The sequence below is a fragment of the Talpa occidentalis genome, unplaced genomic scaffold, assembly GCF_014898055.3.
Source record: "Talpa occidentalis isolate TD23 unplaced genomic scaffold, MPIMG_talOcc4v2.1 talOcc4.7, whole genome shotgun sequence".
Lineage (NCBI taxonomy): Eukaryota > Metazoa > Chordata > Mammalia > Eulipotyphla > Talpidae > Talpa > Talpa occidentalis.
The window spans coordinates 134006654-134025226 of record NW_023605083.1 but is presented as its reverse complement, the minus strand read 5'-3'; the positions used below and the strand labels follow the sequence as shown (position 1 = coordinate 134025226).

At 65.6% G+C, this 18573-nt stretch overlaps 1 protein-coding gene across 3 annotated transcripts in view; it reads right to left on the bottom strand.

Annotated features, from left to right (window-relative positions):
* The window catches only part of SEPTIN9 (septin 9), a 115915-nt gene that overhangs the window by 36705 nt on the left and 60637 nt on the right, over positions 1-18573 (bottom strand). For all 3 annotated transcript variants that reach the window (XM_054689470.1, XM_037493744.2, XM_037493745.2), the window contains one exon: positions 16214-16837. In XM_054689470.1, the coding sequence (XP_054545445.1) occupies positions 16214-16837 (624 nt within the window). The remainder of the gene's footprint in view (positions 1-16213; positions 16838-18573) is intronic.

Below are 18573 nucleotides of genomic sequence, written 5' to 3'. Positions count from 1 at the left end.
CTGCTGGACGCAGGGCCACGGTCCAGGGGCTGCTGGGGTGCCCCAGGGTTCCCCGCAGGCCATGGGGCCTTGCCAGGCACACCGCTCTCTTCATGGGACCCCTCCCACAGCGGTGCTCCCAGCAGGGGCCCTGGCCACGCAGCTGATGGGCACCGGAGCCCAGAGCCCGAGCTGGTCTGGCCCTCCGAAGAGGAGCTGGCAGGGGAAGGGCCCTGCAAGGGGACTTCAACACGGAGATGGAGAAACTCAGACGCACGAACGGCTGCGACTTTTTTCTGCTGCACCAAAGACCCACATGCGCCCAAAATGTCTGGGTTTCGCAGGCAGAGGACAGGACTTGGGAAGGGCCCCCTCCCCCACCCCGGCGGGGGGAGCCCCACACGTGCTCCCCTCTCCCATCAGTGAGCAAGGGCTGAAGGGCTTAATCAGTTCCAGACGGCATGTGCCGGAGGGGCCTGGAGGGGCCGGGAGGACCAGGAGCGGGCGGAGGGGCGGGGCCGCGGGAAGAGCCAGGCCGCTGGGCGAGCTGCAGGGGTGGGCACGCCGCCTCCCCCCACTTCCTCTGCACATCCACCCGGCCCCCTACTGCCCCCAGGACAGCTGGGCTCCGCTCCCGGTCAGACTCCAGCCAGGCCCTCCGGCCCCTAGAAAGCAGCCGGCAGGGCCTGGGCCACAGCTGCTGTTTCCGGCTCGGCCGTGCGGCCAGGCCGGCCGGACTTTGTCTCGGGGACTCGGTGGCCGCCCCGCACATCTTGTCCAGAAGGACTGGCCCCGGCTGGCCCCCTGTCCACGACACAGCATCCTCGGGCGCCCTGGCAGAAAAGGGGGGCTTCCCTCGTCCACCCCTCCCTTCCCGGCAGGCCCCAGCTGTCCCCTCTCCCACTCAGCCTGGGGCTACCTGGAGCTTTGGGGCCGAGGCCACCAGGGGCTGTGGCCAGGGCTGGGCGGAGAAGCTGCGCCGAAGGGCACGGGATGGGCAGGGGGACTGCGAGGGAGGTGTTCGCTGGCCGGGCCAAGGCCCCCTCCCCAGCTGCTTGGGCCGTGTGACGTGGGGAGCAGCTGAGACAGAGCCACACCCAGGACGGCCGGGCCGGCCCCGCGTCCTCCAGCTGCCCGGGCTCCGGACGGCGTTTCCTGTGATGACACGTTCCCTTTAGCGCTTGGGCCACTCGGAGCTGGGGTTTCCGCTGCTCAGTGCCAAGAGCACCCCGTGAGAGCTGCAGGGCCATGGCGGGCCAGGACGGGGTGGGGGAGGCCTAGGGGTGTGGTGAGCAGAGTCAGGCCCTCCGCACCCTGCTGCCTCCTGGGGTGAAGGACAGAAGCTCTGGGCTGGGGTTCCTCTTGAGAACTGTGGTCCCAGCAGCGGCTCACGGGCCAGCACCGGTCCCCCTGCTGCCACGGTGCCCTCCAGGAGGATTCCAGAGTCCATCTCTGGCGGCATCAGCCCGAGAGCCACGGAGTCTCAGGACAGCCGCGACGACAAAGCCAACTCGGAGCAAGTGCTCGGAGCGCGGGGCCGTTCCCAGCACCACGGTCCCCCTGGGCCCCGACCGCCCTCTTCCCTCCTCCTACGCTGCCTCCTTCAACAGGAAGCCACAAAGAAGGGGGCGCAGCTTCCCAGGCTCCTGCAGCGGAGGAGAAAGGACTGGCTGCCTCCAGGGCCGGCGCCCTCCCCTGGCAGGCCCGCCCCTGCGGCGGGCAGCGGACAGCCGTGGGGACAGCCCGGGGTCCGGGCCCGGTCAGGGAGCAGGCCTGGTCCTCTCTTACTCCAGCCCTCAGCCAGGCCTGCGCAAGGAGGCCTCGGGGTGAACGGACGGAGGAGCCAGCGAATGACAGCCAGACCACAGGGAGAGGCCTGGAGAGGCCGGAGACAGACCTCAGGAGCGCCGCTCACCCTGAGGACCAGGCCGGGGCGGGGGGCGGGGGCTGTCGGGGCCTGAGCGGCAGAGGCCCAGGCTGGAGCCCGGGTCCCATGGTCAGCTCGGCTCACCCCGCCTCACACTCTTTCCCCCCAAAGGAAAGCATCCTGGGGGCCATGGCCGGCCCGCCCCACCCCCGCCGGGTCCACCCTCTGCTAAAACCCCCTCTGCTGCCAACCGTCGCCCACAGCAGGCCTCTAACTTCCTGGACGACAGCGATCCGCCCGGCGAGATCCGGACAGGGGACAAGGAGAGGCCCCGGTCAGGGGCAGGCCTGCTCTCGGCGGGTGGCGTCTGGCCCCATTTATTTTTTTTTTTTAACAAAATCATTTGTATTAAGTTTATGTACAAAACACAAAGGCGGGAGGGAAGCAGCAACGCGCTGACGGTGTCATGTCTGTGGCGTGATGCGGATTGTTTTCATGTTTTCCTGATTTAAGGACTGCTTTGTCGCACACAGATGTAACTTTTTTAATCACAACAAAGAGAGGGGGCGCTTCCAGCAGCAGGAGATGCTCCTCAGCCCGCAGAGCCGGGCCCGGCCGCACGGGCACGCCCCGGGGAGCAAGGGCCCGGCCAGCTGCTTCCCGGGGCCGCCGAGGGGCTCCCGTCCCCTCCACGACCAGAGCTGCGTCCAGGGCCCAGCAACGGGATGTGCCAGGGGCCTGCGTGAGGTCACTTCCCACTGCGCTGCAGGGAGGATGTGGGTTCAACCAGAGTTTGTGTCAACACAGTCCTGCTTTATCCACAGCCTGAAGGGGTCCGCCACCCCAGCCTGGCCCCGATGCCCGGCGCGACACCCCAGGAAAGATGTTGGCCTGGAGGGGAGCTGCATGGAGTGAGGCAGTGTCCAGGGACGGAGTCGCAAAAACTCTGTGGCCTGATCTCCCCCAGGACTTGAGGCCTCCACTGCCCCCTGCTGACCACTGTGGCCAGGAGAGGAAGATGGGGGGGGAGCAGCCAGTGTGGTCAGGTCGCGAGGGCAGCTGTGGGGGCGGGAGGGTGGCGGCACCACAAGCAGGGAGGGGAGCTGGGGGCAGGCAGGACCCAGGGCAGTTCCTGCACCCCAAACCACTCCCTCCCTCCCGCCGTGAAATGAGGCTCCAGGGCAGTATACCTGCCGCCCAGGAGAGAAAGCAGCTGGTGACCCCGCCAGAGGCAGCTGCAGGCTGTGCTGTCCCAAGTGCAAGGGACAGAGAAGTCCACAGCCGCCCCTCCCCTCCCCCCCAGTCCTTCCGGGAATGTGTGGGCCGAGGTGACCACAGGGGCGGGGGCTCGGGGAGTCACGTCTCTGCAGCAGCGGAGGAAGAGCAGGCCCCAGAGCTCCCCTCTGTCCTGGTGACCTTCCAGCTGACTCAGGGCCACCAGGGGGCCAAGCGCCTGCAAGGCCCGTCCCCCGCTGGTCCATCAGCTCCCTGGCCTCTCGGCTGACTTCCGCCCTGCAGACTGACGCCCCTCACCAGCCCTCTTCCTCCCAGGCCAGCTGGAGCCCTCACCCCACCTCTCTCGCCAGCCGGGGCACCCTTCAGTCCCTCCTCCGAGAGGAAGACTGTCCCCAAACATGTCCCCTATGGGGCCGGCCCTTTCCGACAACAGAAAACTGAAACAGCGTCCTGAGCTCGCCCCTGCTGGCCGTCCATGACAGCCGTCACCCTCCCGGGCACCCAGCACCCAGAGCAGCAGTCACGTCCCACGTCCCCGACTCTGACAGCAGCCGCATGACACCGTCAGCCCAGCCCTCAAAAGTCACCGAGGTTCCTGCAGGGCCAGCACCTGCCCAGCCGGGAACACAGGCCAGCGCCCCCTCAATCTCTTGTGCTGTCATCCCCACCCCGCCAGCGTGGGGGGCGGGAACCGTGAGCCCCGGACAAGGAAGTTGGTTCCAGAAGGCTCCCAAGTTCACCTGATTTGCAAGAGGACACCTGTAGCCCACTCTTGCCCCTCTGCCCTTCTCCACACTCATCACAGTCCAGCCTGCACCAGCCGCTGCGTTAGCTGATGGGTCCCCGATGGGGTGACCCTGCTGGAGCTCCCAGGGAGAGACGGCCCCCGACCCTCGCTTCCTTGTCCCACCCAGGGCCCTGCCAAGCTTCAGACGCCCCACGGAATCCTTGAACCCAGGACCTGCTGTGTGACTCTGGGACAGTCACTCAGCCTCTCTGGGCCTCTGAGCTGCCAGCGGGGCTGGGGAGACGCACGGAGAGCAGGGCCCCAGCGGCTGGCATGGGAAAGGCCGGACAATGGCAGGGTGGGGGGGTGACAGGGAGGATGGTAAACGGGTGGCACCGAAAACAAGCAGGGAGGGGCCTCATGAAACAGGTCGGAGCTGAGGTTAATGGGATGACCAGTGCTTGAGGCAGGGTCCTGGCACTGACTGCCCCCTGGGGAGTCAGGGGGCCTGGGGGGCAGACACAGAGTAGGTCTAGAGGAGGAGGCCCTGGGGGCCACCACTCCCCCCTCACCCAAGGGGGACGCAAAGCCGCCAATTCGAGAGCAGGCCTTCTTCCTCCTGACCTCAGAGTCCTTCCAACACAGCACTCAGGCAGCCTGACCAGGGCACTGGAGCCACAAGAGTGAGAGCCTGAGGGGCCGGAGGAAGGAGGTGGGTGCCCCACAACCAACAGGAAACCAGCCTAGCACTGCACCCCCAGAGGGCCCCTGTCCACTGTCCCCACGGCTCTGCCTCGCTGCTAGAGGCCTCCCAGGGCCTCGCCATCCACCTGGACTGACCCCTAGCACTTGCGCTCCCGGCACGCAGGTGGCTGGTGCTGTTAGGGTCACCCGTCTCTAACCTGGCTCCAGCCCCAGCTAGGTCACACCCATGGGTGTCAACCCCACCTCCGGCCATTGCTCCAGCTGCTGTTCAGTCTCCCTGGGGACTCCGGCATGGGTATTGCTTCCTCTGACTCCTACTCATCACTAGTCATCAGTGATCCATTTGTCAGCCACATTTTTGCCGCTCAAGGCTGTCTGCTGAGTCACGACAAGGCTTTTTTGCCCTCTATCCTAATCTCTGCCAGGCATAGCTCCAGCTTTCCAAGGCCCATCAGACACCACCTCCTCCAGGAAGTCTTCCCTGATTGCTTCAGTGATGGCGCCTCCCCTCTGATCATTACCCAGTGCTCAGTACTGACTTAACAGGCACTAACTGAGTGCCCGCAATGTGCCAGGCCCTGGGGACACAGCCAGAGTCCCTGCCCTGGTGGAACTTGCAGTCCACACGAATGAATAAATGGTAAGTCTCTCAGCCCAGGAGCACCTGGGCCAGAAAAATGGACGCCATGGCCAGGCATGGGTGTCAGGGGGTGTCCCAAGTACAAAGTGAGGTGCAAACTGGGCATTCAGAAACTCCCTGGGACTGCCACGGTCCCATGTCCAGTCACTGCACACCTGCAGGGGGCGCCCTCCACACACACCACACGTGGGAACTCCAGGGAAGTGCAGGGCACTTCTGCAAGTGGACTGCAGGGGTAGCTTGGGGCCAGCCATCAGCTCCAGAGGGCAGGGTGAGCCTGGGGCTGGGGAAAGGGAGCCCTCAGATTCGGGATCTGTTTGAGGTAGCGGTGCGTGATGACCCCCAAACTTCCCAGGCCAGGCTACTGGGCGGGTGGGTGGACAGGGTGCCAATTCCTGAGCCGGAGGCCTGGGGCTTGGGAGGAAACTGCCAGGTGGGTGGGAGGGCCGGGCTGAGGGCTGGGAGCCACCCTGCACAGCGTCTGGGAGCTGGGTCTCCCCGACATGACTCCTCTGCTCATCTGAAGCTCCGTTCTTGTCTCACACCTGTCTCATGACCCTAAGGTCTCACAGGGGTGACCACTTCCCCAGCCAGCCTCCCTCACGTCCCACCCGCTACTGCAGATGGGGGGGACAGGAGGCGGGGCCTGGCGGGGCGGATCCTGGCCAGTGTCAGGTGAGCCTGGCCAACTTCTAGTCCACGCTCCACGTGCACCCTCAGCGCCCGTGTCAGTGTCCAGTGCAGCTGGGGGAGGGACCGTGGGCAACAGGTGGGGCCTCTGCAGAGGTGCTGACAGGATGGTGCTGCAGAGGCCTAGTCCGGTCCCCTCCGTTCCTGGGAGTGGGCCCCCCACCCTGGTCTGCTCCTGGCGCCTGGCCTCCCCCAGCAGCCCTGACCTGCACCGGGTGACCCGGGCCTGGGAAGACAGGCCCAGCTGTGGAGGCCGAGCCGACTGGGACTGACAGTGCAGGAGCAGCCAGCTGCACAGGAAGCCCGGCCAGCGCCCCCGGAAGCTTCCAGGTTTCACAGGTTGTACTCCCAGGGTCTGCTGTGGTGTCCCTCTCCTTCCTGTGGCAAAGAGCCCTGGGCCCCAAGGCTCCAGAGGCCTAGGAGGGCGGGAGCGGCCAAGTCCCCAGCGTGACTGCCCACCTGGCGGCTGCAGCCCCGGGTGGTCCTGGCCCCGTTTCAGCCACAAGGACACCACCCTGCCAGCCGACCCGGCCAAGCAAGGGCCGTCACAGCGGCAGCCACGTACCCAGTTAGTCACCACCCAGGGCTCTGGCCACTGCTGGCTGTGTGGCCTGGGGCGAGCTGCTCAGCCTCTCTGCTGCGCTGTCTGCACGCGTCAGCGTCTCCAGGCGGCCGTGCAGCCTCCTCTCGGGAAGGCAGTGCCTGCAGCTGTGAGCAGGCTGAGCTCACTACGATTGATGAAATATTAATGATGGCTGCGGCCGGGGCGGGGGGCGGGGGGGGGTGACAGCCTCCCGCCATGTCCCTAAAATGGAAACAAATCTGCTCCCAAGACAGCAGAAAGCAGGCCCAGGGCAGGCCCGGCTCTGGTTTCCAGCACGCCGGGCAATTCCTCGCAGGCTGCCCCCCCGCCGGGCAGGCCGCCACCCTCCATGACTCATAGCTGGCACCTGCCTCCAGAGCACATGTGGGGACTTTCCAGATCTTTCCTCTCCTCTCACTGACCTTCCCCTCCTCGGCACCCCTCCCTCCGCCACCACTTTCTTACTCATTCTCTCCTTTCATTCCTGTTCAAAAACAAATAATCGAGGCCAAATGTGTCAGCTGGCGCCCTGGAAAACTTGCTGGGCAGCAAGGCCACGGCTGCTACACAGCAGGAGGCGCGCCTGGGGGGCGGGGCTCAGGGCGCTGAGGCTGGGGCAAGGCCAGGACCTGGCGGCCCCCCATTAGGACCCGGCCTTGGGCCACATCTCTGGAGACGTCACACGCACACGGTCCGGGTGGACTTGGAGGCCGAGCCCCTGGGGACACACAGCACTGGGGGCTGCAGCTTGGCCTCCCTACCCCCACCCGGGGGCGGGGATGCAGGTGGAGCTCACACGTCTCCCATGTGGCCGGCGGCACCGGAGCTGGGTCCTGACCAGGGTTCCAGGGGACAGAGCAGAAAGGCGCAGGGAGGGATTCAGAGTGATCAGGGGACTTTCTCGGCAGAGCTGGCCCAGCCCGGGGGACCCTGTTCCAAGCCCGGTGTCGGGCCCTGGCTGCTGCGTGTCAGGTGCGGGGCGGCCCAGAGCCAGGCTTTGACAAGAGCCGGGAAGGAGGGCTTGGCTGGAAGAGGACAGTGCAGCCACCTCGGCAGCACCGGGCCTGGCAGACTGGCCTGGTGGCCGTAAGCTTGCCCCGCGTCCCTCGGGAGCACGCCCTGGGGAAGGGGCTTTGCTAAGGGAGCTGCTCTGCTCCTGTCCAGTGTCTCCTTATTCGAAGGACCCGGCCAGTGTCCCGGGAGCACGTCGCTCCCTGGGCTGCTCCAGGTAACAGGTGTCACGCGAGCCTGGTGCCTGGGACACAGGAGGTACCCAGGGCGGCTAGACAAAAACCCCGCGGGGCTCGCAGGGCCTGTGAGACAGCCTGGCAGCCACCAAACCCTGAGCGTGAGAGGCGCCCACTTCTGGCGCAGGCTCCACCCAGCTAGAGGACGCCCCAGGCCTCCAGGGAGAAGCCGGCCACTCTGGCTCCCGGCCTCACCCATCCAGCGCCAGCGGCGTGCTCAGCTGGCCAGGCAGCGGGACCACCTCCGAGCTCTGGCCAGGAGGGCCAGAGGGCAGCCAGGCCTGCAGAAGCCCCCGTAGGGGAGGAGCTCCGGCCCGGCACCTGCTCCGGGCCAGGTGGCGGCAGCACAGCCCAGGTCGCCCACTCTTCCCGGGCTGGGCTGGAGACCTGGGAGGTTCTAATTCAATCCAGAAGGCACCCCAACTGAGAAGGCACACCCCCACCCCCAGCCCAGCCCAAACATTTCCTGGAGGCCCTGCCAGCAGCTTGGCCTGGCCGAGTGAGGAGGGCACCGGGAGGGAGGGCGGGGCTCCAGCAGCTGGGCTGGGGGGAGACAGGAGACTCCCACTGCCCCATTCACACTCCCCGCCCCCCCACACACAAGCAGGATCTTATTTCAAAATCCAGGGCAGCTGAGGGCCGGAGGAAGAGGGAACACCAGGGCTCGCCTTTCTAACTGGAGTTTTCTTTCATTTCTCATTTCTCAGTGCTTTGCAAAGAAGGAAGGGTGGAGGTGTGCGCGGGCAAAGCCTGGGGGCGGGGACCAGCCCCTGCACCCGCCAGCCCCAAGATGGGGGGAGGGGAGCAGCCTCCTTCCCAGGGCCACCCTGGGCCAAATCCAGCCTCTTCCCTGCTGGCGCCTCAGGCTAGCAGCTGAATCTGGAAACTGGGACAAAGAGAGTAAGTAGCTCCGCAGGCACCCAAGCCTCATCCTGCCGAGGGGCAGCAGGCCCGGGCCTCTCCCGGCTGAGATACGCTTTTCCCCAAGCAGCCAGAGGGACCGGGCCTGGAAGGACTCCCCACAGAAGGGGGGGTGCTATTGCCAGCTGGCGCCTGGGGAGAGGGCTGAGGGAGGGGCAGCAGGGAGGGAGGAGGGAGCTGGGCGAGAACCCAGCAGCTCGCTGCCGCCGGAAGGCCCTTCAGAGGCCCCCCACGCCCACAGACGCATCTGGACACCAAGATCCAATATCCCGGAAATTCTGGGTTTGAACAGAGCTGCCCAGCACTGGAAAAGGATGGCCAGGGCCCCAAGGCCCGGGTGGGGCTGTGCAGGTGGCTAAGAGGCCCCAGGGTGCCCAGAGCCCACGGAGGGGGAGCAGGGGCTAAGGCGAGATCAGGAAGCCCCCCCTAGCTGCTGAGGCAGGCAGACAGGGATTTGGGGAGCCACAGGGGCCGCAGGCAGAGCTGGGCTGGGATTCCAGGTCTGGTGGCCACCTTGGAGCCTGACCCCTGCACTCCTGGGAGACACAGGCGTGGCCAAGGCCCTGCCATAGGGAGATGTGAGGCTGGACGCGCCTCAGAGGCCCAGGTAGGGGCTGGGCTGCTGCCCAGGGACCACAGGTGGAGGGCCCGCCTCCTTCCAACCCCAGGCCTGGCTCCTCCTCCATCGCCACGAGCCCCACTGGGAAGCCACTGCAACCACATCCTGCAGCACTCGGCCTGAACTCACCTGGGGGTGCGGCAGCAGCCCGGGCACCAGGTGCCCGACGTCCAGGCAGGGGTGATGGTCGCAGCTGCCACAGGACCTGGTTTGGGGAGGGGTCTCCTCCTCTGTAACCGGAGCCTGCTGCCTACAGGCCTGCTCGTCCCATCAGGCACCAGACTCATGTGAGTCAGTAGTCAGCAGTGCGGAGCCTCAGGCCGGAAGAGGCCTAAAGCCAGACCACCTGGGGGGGTCACCCCGGGGTAAAAACAGAGCCCCCCTTCTCCCTCCCGGGCCAGGCTCCGGGCTGCGCAGGTCAGCAGACACCCCCACCCCCGCCCCAGACAGCCTGCTCTGGGCTCACCAGTGACTTCAGGTGCCACTGCCCCTCTGGCTGGATCCCCAGCCCCTGAAGCCCCCCTTCGCGGGGGCGGGGAACAGAAATACACTCAGCCAGCCGAGGCCCGACACCTGCCCGCCTCTCCACCCCCTAGAACTCGGAGCTTTCCCGAGTCACCACCTTCACGTCGTCCAGGACGCCACAGCTGCTGGGGCTGAGCAGGGGTGAGTGGGGCACATGGAGGGTCCTGGGAGCTTGAGTCTGGGCCTCCAGGTGCAGGGACGGGCGGAGGGGTTGCGGGGGGGGGGGGGGGAGGGAGGGCCAGGAGACTCTAGACTATGAATCCGGTACAGCTGCTGCAGGCCATGGGGACACGTGGATCCCAAAGCTGCCAGCCAGGCCCAGGCGACAGGTGAGGCTCTGCCCAGGTGCGAGACTCAAGGGGGCGCCAAAAACCTCGGGCAACAAGGCAAGTCAATTCCAACACAGTCTTTTTTAAAAATTGAAAAATTGTTTAAAATAATTTTGGGGCCTCCCTGACGGCTTAAGGGGTTAAGCACAGTGCTGTGAATCTGTCCGCAGCCGCTGCAGCACGAGTTCAATCCCCGGCCAGGGAGCGCCCCCCATGGCCCAGCAGACCTCGCCTGTCTCCCCGCTGCTCCCCTCAGCAGTGGATTTCAGTAGATCTGCCTGTTCTGCTCCCCACTCTGTCTCTGGTGACTCCTCTCACCCCCCGTACCTCTGGCCTGCACCCCAGCTCTTGTGTGCATCAACAAATAAATCTTAAAAAAAAAAAAGAATAAATTCATGCCAGGAAAAAGGCAGGACCGATGCGGGCGATGTCTCAACGAAGCTCTCAACAGGTAAGAAAAGCCCCCCTGAGAAATAAGTGAGACTGAAGCATCTCACAGGGCAGCAGACACGCCAGGGGCGCGCGCTCCCCGGGAAGCCACCCACACGCGCACGGACTCACGCCAGAGTCCCGGCTGCGGCGGGGATGCGCCTCTGGGGGCCTGCGATCTAGCTAATCCTGAAAATAAAAATAATTTTGAAAATAAAAATACATTTGAAACCACACCCCGAACAACACCAAACTTGCCATTTCCTTTGCCGGGATCACTCTGCCCCCCATTTCCAGACTGGGGTCCCTGTCATCACCTGCAAGGGGACCGTGTCCCGCAGCATAACCGGAGCACTGCCCCGTCTCCACCTCCCACCCAGAGAACCGGAAGCCCAGCCCTGGCAAGGGCTGACCTTGCTCCTCAGCTATAACACACCGCTCTGGGGCCCCAGGGATGCCAGGGGGCACTGGTGCCCACATGGTCCAGGAAGGAGGAGGGACACCCCGGCTGGAGGCACCGCCTGTGTGACCAGAAGCTCTCAGCCCCATCCGGAAGCCAGCTCTGTGGGTGGCTGCCACAAACACCCCAAGTCCCACCACACTGAACAGGAGCTGGGTCAGGGAGGGTCAAGCTGGAGAGAAGACGGGGGGATGTGGGGCGCAGCTCTTAGCTACGTGGCTACATCAGGCCAGCGGCCTCCTCCAGGCTGCCTGTGGAAACCCGGGATCCGGGCAGGGCTGCCACTCTTCAGCGCGCTGGGGGCGGGGTGGGGCGGAGGGCCCCCCTCCGGCTCTGAATGCGCCCTCTGTCCACGCCGCACAGAGCGGACAGTCGGGCGGCCGCGCCCGGGGACAGCAGCCCCATTGTGCCGGCCCCGGCTCCCAGCAGCTGTCCTGGGCCTTGGGAGCTGCGGGCGAAGACGCGGCTCCTCTTCTGGCAGCTGCTCCGGCTGCCCACGGCACTGGGCGAGGCCATGTGTCCGGGGCCGGGCCGGGCGGTCAGGGCCTCGGTCCCCAAAGCCACAGGGGGCAGCGCGGAGATGAGCCTCCAGCGGGGGCTCCCAGGGGCCCCTCCGCAGCTGTGCCCGCTCTGCTCTATTTACGGCACGCTGCAGCTGCCGGCGGCGCTCCCTGCGGGGTCCTTTTCCTGCGTCCCGAGCCAAGTTCTGTCCTTGCTGCCCCCAATTTTGTCCCGGGCCACTCTGCCCCAGGGGCCCAGCGGGCTCCTGCTTCATGTCTAGGTGTGAGAGGTACTTCTCCTTAACCCCGCCCAGGGGTTACCTGGGTGCCCTGGGGCCAGGCATATGGGGCTCGGGAGCGGCCTTGCAGGGAGGCAGGAGGTGGGACGCCCTTCTGGAGGCAACACCTGTGTGACCACAAGTAGCCCTGTGGTTTCTTCCACCCGGAAGCCAACTCTGTGAGCAGCTGTCACAGACACCCCGAGCCCCCCCTCCATTTAACAAGTTCCCCATGCATATGCCCTGTGTCGGGGTGAAGGGTGGACAAGAAGCAGCCCCCGTCAGCGAGGAATTCAGAGCCCAGGACAGGACCAGAGCAAATCCTAAGTTGGTGGGTGTTAAACACGGGGTGTCTAGGAAGCCCCTGCAGAGCCTGTGTCCTCCCTCCCAATCACACGGTGGTCAGCCTCTCCCCACTTCACACCCACACCGGGGCCCCACTCTGCTGGGGAACACTCCTCTCACTTTCCTGGCTGATCCCCTCCTCTGCCCTTAGACTCAGCTCAGAACTCACTTTCCTGCTCAGCCCCTGCCCTGCCCACATGCCTGTTGGGGAGTCCTGGGAACCCTGTGCTTGTGGGTCCCACTGTCCCCCACTCCGGGCCTGGGCAGCAGACGCCTGGTACACCTGCCGGTGGGGCAGGCAGGCCTCTCTCTGCAAGAAGCCACACCCGCCACGGGGCTTCCTCAATGCACCATCTTTGACCAGCACCATTTCTGGAACTTTCTAGTGAGAGGGTAACCCCACTGAGACACGGCTGTGTCTGCCCCACCCCACCCTCACCCCACAGCCCTACGTGACTCTTGGACCTGTCTTGGCTCTTGGGGGGCTGGGGCTTGTGCGGCTGCACCCGAGAGCTCAGACCTCCCCACCCCCACTTCAGGCCTCAGAACCTGGACGCTCAGGGGTGCAGGCAGGACACACAGGGAACTCGGCCGGGTGCTGGCTCAGGGCTGCTCCGCCAGGCCCTGCCTCCCCGCGGCCTCCACGGAGCACCCAGCCCCACGGGGAGCAGCAGTGCCCACCTTATAAGGCAGCCTCGGGGAACTTGGCTGGTGTTGGGAGGGGGTGGCTCCCGGGAGGCAGGGCCAGCAGCCCGCCCCGAAGATGTGGTTCTGAACCCTGCAGCCCAGGCCCTCCCAGAGCCACCCAGGCAAGTGCTGGGGTCATCCCCGCTCCTCTGGTGGGAGTGGTCGGGACCCGCTCCCCAGCCCCTGCTGCCCGGGCCCTCTCGGGTAAAGCTGACCAAGGGGCATCTGTGTTCCCCAGTGAGTCCCCTCGGGGCTCCCTGCACCTGCCTGCTGCCACTTCTCACCCCAGACTCAGCAACTCCGGCAGTGCCCCCACTACGTCCAAGCCCCAGATTTGGTATCTTACCGGATTCTTTAAAAAAGCAGGAATAAAATCCCAAAGACAACAGCCCCACCCTCAAGTAACCTAGAATACCAGGGCGAGGAAGGAATCCCGAAGGGCGCGTAGCAAGCGCCGAGCGCGACGGCCAGCTGACGGGCAGGCGGACTTCAGCTCATCTTTCTGTTTTCTGAATTTTAAAGAACGGGTACTCTGAACACCCTTCATGTGGGAAACAAAAAAAGTCCAGCTGCGGGAAGAAGACAGATCATTTCCTGCCCAAACCCAATACAAGATCATTATACAGGAGAAGGCCGCAGAGAAGCATGGAGCCAGGTAGTGAGGCTGCCTCTGCCCAGAGGAGGGAGGACTCATGCAGGAGGCACTGGAGTTCAAGAGGCAGTGGTGTGAAGAGTGGGGTCGGGGCCCAGGGCCCAGAGGTCAGGACCACTGAGAGGAAGGGTGGTCTGTGGGAGACCACGGACAGGCCGCAGCAGGGGCGGGAGCAGGATGGTGCCCGCTGGACAAGAGGCTGAACTGACCGTGGAGGGCCCCGGGGGGAGGGGCCAGAGGGTGCTCACCAGGGGCATGGATTTCATCAGCCCTGGGCATTTAGGGAGACCAATCTGGAGGTATCTCAGCTGGGGTATCTCCTCCCGCCCCCAGCCACAGCCTGTAAGTCCCCAGGGGAGCCGAGGGGTCTGCTCCCTCCTTCATCCTTCCCTCTGGGTACCAGGGCAGCGGAGTCTGCAGTGGGGGCTGCCCAGAGCTCCCAGCCCAGGCCCCCAAGGGGAGGCAGAAGGGGGCACTGCACCAGTTCTGCAGGAAGGGTGGACAGGAAGCCAGGCCCAGGGAGAGCCGGGTCTGTGTCGGACGACCTGGACGGGCCGAGGAGGGGGGACAGAGACCCAGAGGGACCTCGGTGCGGGGGCCAGTGGGAGAGACCAAGGCCACTGCAGCGCATTCTGGCAACACCCCTCCGCCAGGAAGGGGCGGCTTCTGTAGTGATATTTAAGTGACAAGAATCCCCTAGACCCAGCTCCAGCTGCAGGTGGGGGCAGCCTGGCCAGCCAGCGGCCCCCCTTGGGGCTGGACTCACACCTGCACTCGGGGTGGGCGGCGGGGCCTGAGGGGAACGGCGTCTAGACACGGAAACGCTCCTCCGCAGACGCACTCCCCGGTTCCCTCCAAGTTCCAGCCCCGGACATCCGGCTGCTGCGCGGCGGGGAATGCTTCTCTGCCCCGTCTCTGCCCCGCTCTTTCCTGCTCCAAACTGGGCCTGGGCTCCTGGAGGCCTCGCCCTCCGCCCCCACCCCCTGCATCTCAGCGCTGAGCGCCCCTGCTCCCGGGCAGAGCCTGCTGGCGGCCCGGCGCCGGCACGGGCCTCAGGGTGGCCTGAGACCCGCTCCTGGGCTCCCCCAGCGCAGGCCCAGCGCCAGGCACACCCAGCGCCAGCTGTCACCCAGATCTGGACGGCGGTGCCGGCCGCCTCCCAGCACATCCTGTTTGACTCAGCTGAGCGGAGCGCCTTCCCGGGAGGGGCTGGCTCCGGTGCCCAGGACCCTGGACCAAGAGGCTGGGAAGCAGCCGCCCGGCCACGCGCACACCCTGCCATGCCCACCAGACACCCCGTCCCGGGCCGTGGGGCAGGGCGGCCCTGCAGTCACGTTCACAGAGGGGGAGAGCAGACACCCACACCCGGGGCTGATCTGAGTGTGATCTGAGGCCCCCGGGGCAGGAAATTCAGCCACATCCCGGCACCCCAACCTGTCGGGTCAAACACGCCTTTGACGGTAACACAGTGGGGGAGCGATGTGTCCAGTACCCCACCCCGTCGCAAGCCTCCCCATCCCAAAGCCACAGGCCAGAGGAAATCCAGTGAAGCAGGGAAACCAAAGCGGGGCAGCAGACAGACGTCCACACACCCATGTCGGAAACGCCACTCACAACAGTGGGGAGCAGGCGTGCCCAGGTGGGGGTGCAGAGAAGGGCCCCTCCCTCCAACGGAGGAGGGCAGTGGCTACCTCGCGGGGAGCCTCGGGGACACAGCCCAGTGAGAGCAGCCAGGCAGGGGCTCTGCCTCCAAGAGGGCCGGGGGTGGGGGGGTCAGACAGAGACAGGGGTGGGGGAGCAGGACCAGGGTGGGGGCCCCGTGGGGACAGAACAGGGGAGCCAGGCGCTCTGGAGACAGAGGGTCACGGCCACACAGCCACGGGGTTAACACACTTTAAAAATGGTGAAAACGGTGAATTTTATGTTAGACACAATTTTCCAGTTAAATAATAATTTTAAAAAGGTAAATCAAGGCCCAGACGTCCTTCCTGCCTGTCCAACCCGCTCACTCGCTGAGTCCCGAGTGGCCCGGGGTGGGTGGCGCTCATGGGGTTAACAACCAGCCAGCACCTGTAACATGACCCCACGAGGCTGGGGGATGGGGGTACAGCAGCACCCCAGGACCAGCCTTCCCTGTACTTCCAGGACCAGCACCGCCTCCCCATGAGCAAACTCCCGGTTTGGGCCCTGGAGGACAGAGCTCAATCCCGTCCTTTCTCTCCCTTCCTGGGAAGCGTACCCCCAAACGAAGCTGCGAGCAGGTATCCCTGGCTTTCCACATGGTGGGGACCCCCTCCCAGCAGCCGGAGAATCATAGAGGCCGAGACGAGGTGTTCTTCCCTTTCTCCTGGCCTCTGACACACCCCTCCCTCCGAAGAAAAACCCCCAAAGTAAAATCTCCGAGGGCTGGAATCCACCTCACACCCAGAGGCCGCGGCGCCCGCCACCCACCCCAGGCTGGCAGAACCACCTGCAGAGCAGCTCCCACAGGACCCCACACCTGCCTCACTTCCCATGCTCAGACACCCACACAGCAGGTGCCACGCCAGAGCCACGCCCAGGACCCTGGGTGGAGTCCTGGCCACCCAGAGGTGCTCCCAAAGTCCAAACCGATCCCAGCCCCAAGGCACAGAGCAGCTGGCCCCTCCCCTCTCCCCCTGGGACACCCGTCCTTGAATGCTCAGGTCTGCGTGAGAAAACGCCACCCCCAATCTCAGCGTCCTCCGGAGGCCCCGCGGTCGAGCCAGCTCCCACCCAGCACAGCAGCACCAGAGACCTGGCCTCTGTGACTCACCCTCTTGGCTCTTGGGTGGCCCCTCGGCCGCAGGGGGTCCCTTGGGCTCCAGCCGGCTCTGCAGCTGAGACATCAGGGCGGGTTCGGAATTCTCCAGGGTCGGGGGCAGGATGGGGGAGGCAGGCCTGTCGGCCGGCTTGGGCACCTGGAGCTCCACCCGCTTGGGGGCTGCGTCAGCGGCAGGGGCAGCGGGCACCTCGGGGACCTTGGGGGTGGCGGGCTCCATCCTCCGGTGGGCCGGCTCCTGGGGCTTCACGAGGGTGATCTCCGTCCTCCGAGGGGCGGGCTCCGGCGTCTTGTGGCCCAGCACCTCGGCCCGCTTGAGCCCGAACCGGGCCGGGCCGGCACCACTGGCGTTCTCCACCTGCTTGGACGAGATGTCGATGGAGAGCTCCGTGCGCCGGGACACGGGCTCGGCCTTGGGCCCCGGGAGCTCGACCCTCCGCAGGGCGGCCTTGGGGGAGCGCTGGCTGAGCGAGTCTACATGGCGGGCGGCTGGCTCTGAGTTCTGGAATTTCTGCGTGGAGCTGGCCACCGTGGCCCGGAGCAGGGGAGTCTGAACCCTCCGGGGCGGAGTGGAGTTGGGGGTCTCGACCTCCTCGACCTCAAAAGATCTTTTCAAGGCTGAAAGACAGAGAGAGGAAGACGCGGTGAGCGGAGCCTGGAGCAGGGCAGCTCTCACACTGGAGAGGGGCCAGGCGGCTCCGTGGGGGCTCGGCACCAACAAGCACACCCCCTGGGGGAGACAGAGCAGAGGCGAGGCTGGGAGGACGCGGCCCAGCTGTGGGCAGAGTGGACATTCAGTACAACCTCCATGAGACTGTCCCGGCCCGGGAGGCTTTGATCTCTTCCTTGTGGTGGTTTTCCCTGACCCCTCCCTCCAGCGCAGACGCCAGTCAGTAAGGGCCGGCGGCCGCGGCGGCAGGAAGGGTCAGGACCTCAGTAGTAACCACCGTAGCCACCCCCGTCAGAACCACGAAGCGGGGAGCCCACTGCCTGCAGGGGGGGTAGGGCCAACATCGGTACTTCTCCCACAGGCCAGGCGCCGGCCTACCGCAGTCACTCCTCACAGTAGCCGCGGGATGTGACCCGCCGTCCCCCGTACGCATGGGGAAACTGAGGCCCGGGTGCTTGAGCAGTGTGCCCAAGGCGCCTAGGGGCAGGGGCAGAGCCGCGATGGTGTCCAGCCCTGAGGTCCGTGGTCCCACCACTGGGCCGTCCAGCTTGTGGCGGAACAGCCTGGAGCCTGGCGCGACCACCCCACCTTTCTCTCCTTCACCCTGGCAGGTCATCCTTGTCCTGACTGTCCTCCCAGGGGGCCCCCCGGACGCTGCCCATCCCTCCAGAGCCCAGGCCCAGAGAGAACTGCAGACGTGCCCAGCTGCTCCGGGTGGCAAAGCCCGAGCAGAAGGGACCATGAGGCAGGAGCAGGACCCTCGCGACCGGCCCCCCAGCCTCTCCCACCCACCAGCCCTGAGGCCCAGCACTTCATGGGAGCCCCACGTCCTCCCTGCCTGCAGTGGGACCCACCCCAACAGCAGCTCTCTGGGGCCGCGGCCAGCTCCCATGACCATCTCCTCTCCTCCAGGTGCCACCCAGCTCTGGTCTCTTCCCAGGAGACAGAACTCCCTTCCGGAGACCAGGAGGCCCTGCTCCGATACCTGGCCGCCTGGCCGCCTCCAGGCCCACCCTCCATGCAGCCCTCTCCAAGGCCCGGCCACCTCCACCTCGTGGACAGAGGGCGCAGAACTCCGGGCAGCAGAGGCCAGGCAGGGACATCAGAGGACACTGTCCCAGCCCCGCTGCCGTCTGGGAGGCTCACGGGCCCGCATGGCCCGAGTTTCGGGCTTCTCAAGAGAATCTGAAAATCCAGATTCTAAGATCTAAAATACCTTTTTAAAATATGTTTTAAACATGGCACAAACCAACCAAAACAGCCCTTTTAAAACACACGGGCAGGCTGCACCCGGGCTGCGGGCCCGGCCTCTAGGGGTTCCCCAGCGTGCAGCCCACCCCACTGGGGGCCGTTGGCCAGGACAGAGTGCAGCGGCCCGGGCACCGGAGCCTGGAAAGCCAAGTCCCTGTTCCACTGGCCACAAAGGGCAGAGCAGACCCGCGTGTCGCCAGCAGCACCATCTGAACTGTGCCTGTAAGGTGGCCCCAGAGGCCGGGGACTGCTCAGCTGGGGTGTCTGGCTTGCTCTTGAGGCCCAATGCCATCCCCCAAACAAGCACATCTCCTGATGTCCAGTCCCCCAAACCCAGGCTGTTCTCACCTCCTCCCAAAGGCCACCCCGTTCACACCACTTCCCTCCCACATCACCTGGCATCTGGGGTGTCCTCCCTCACACCCCACCAGCC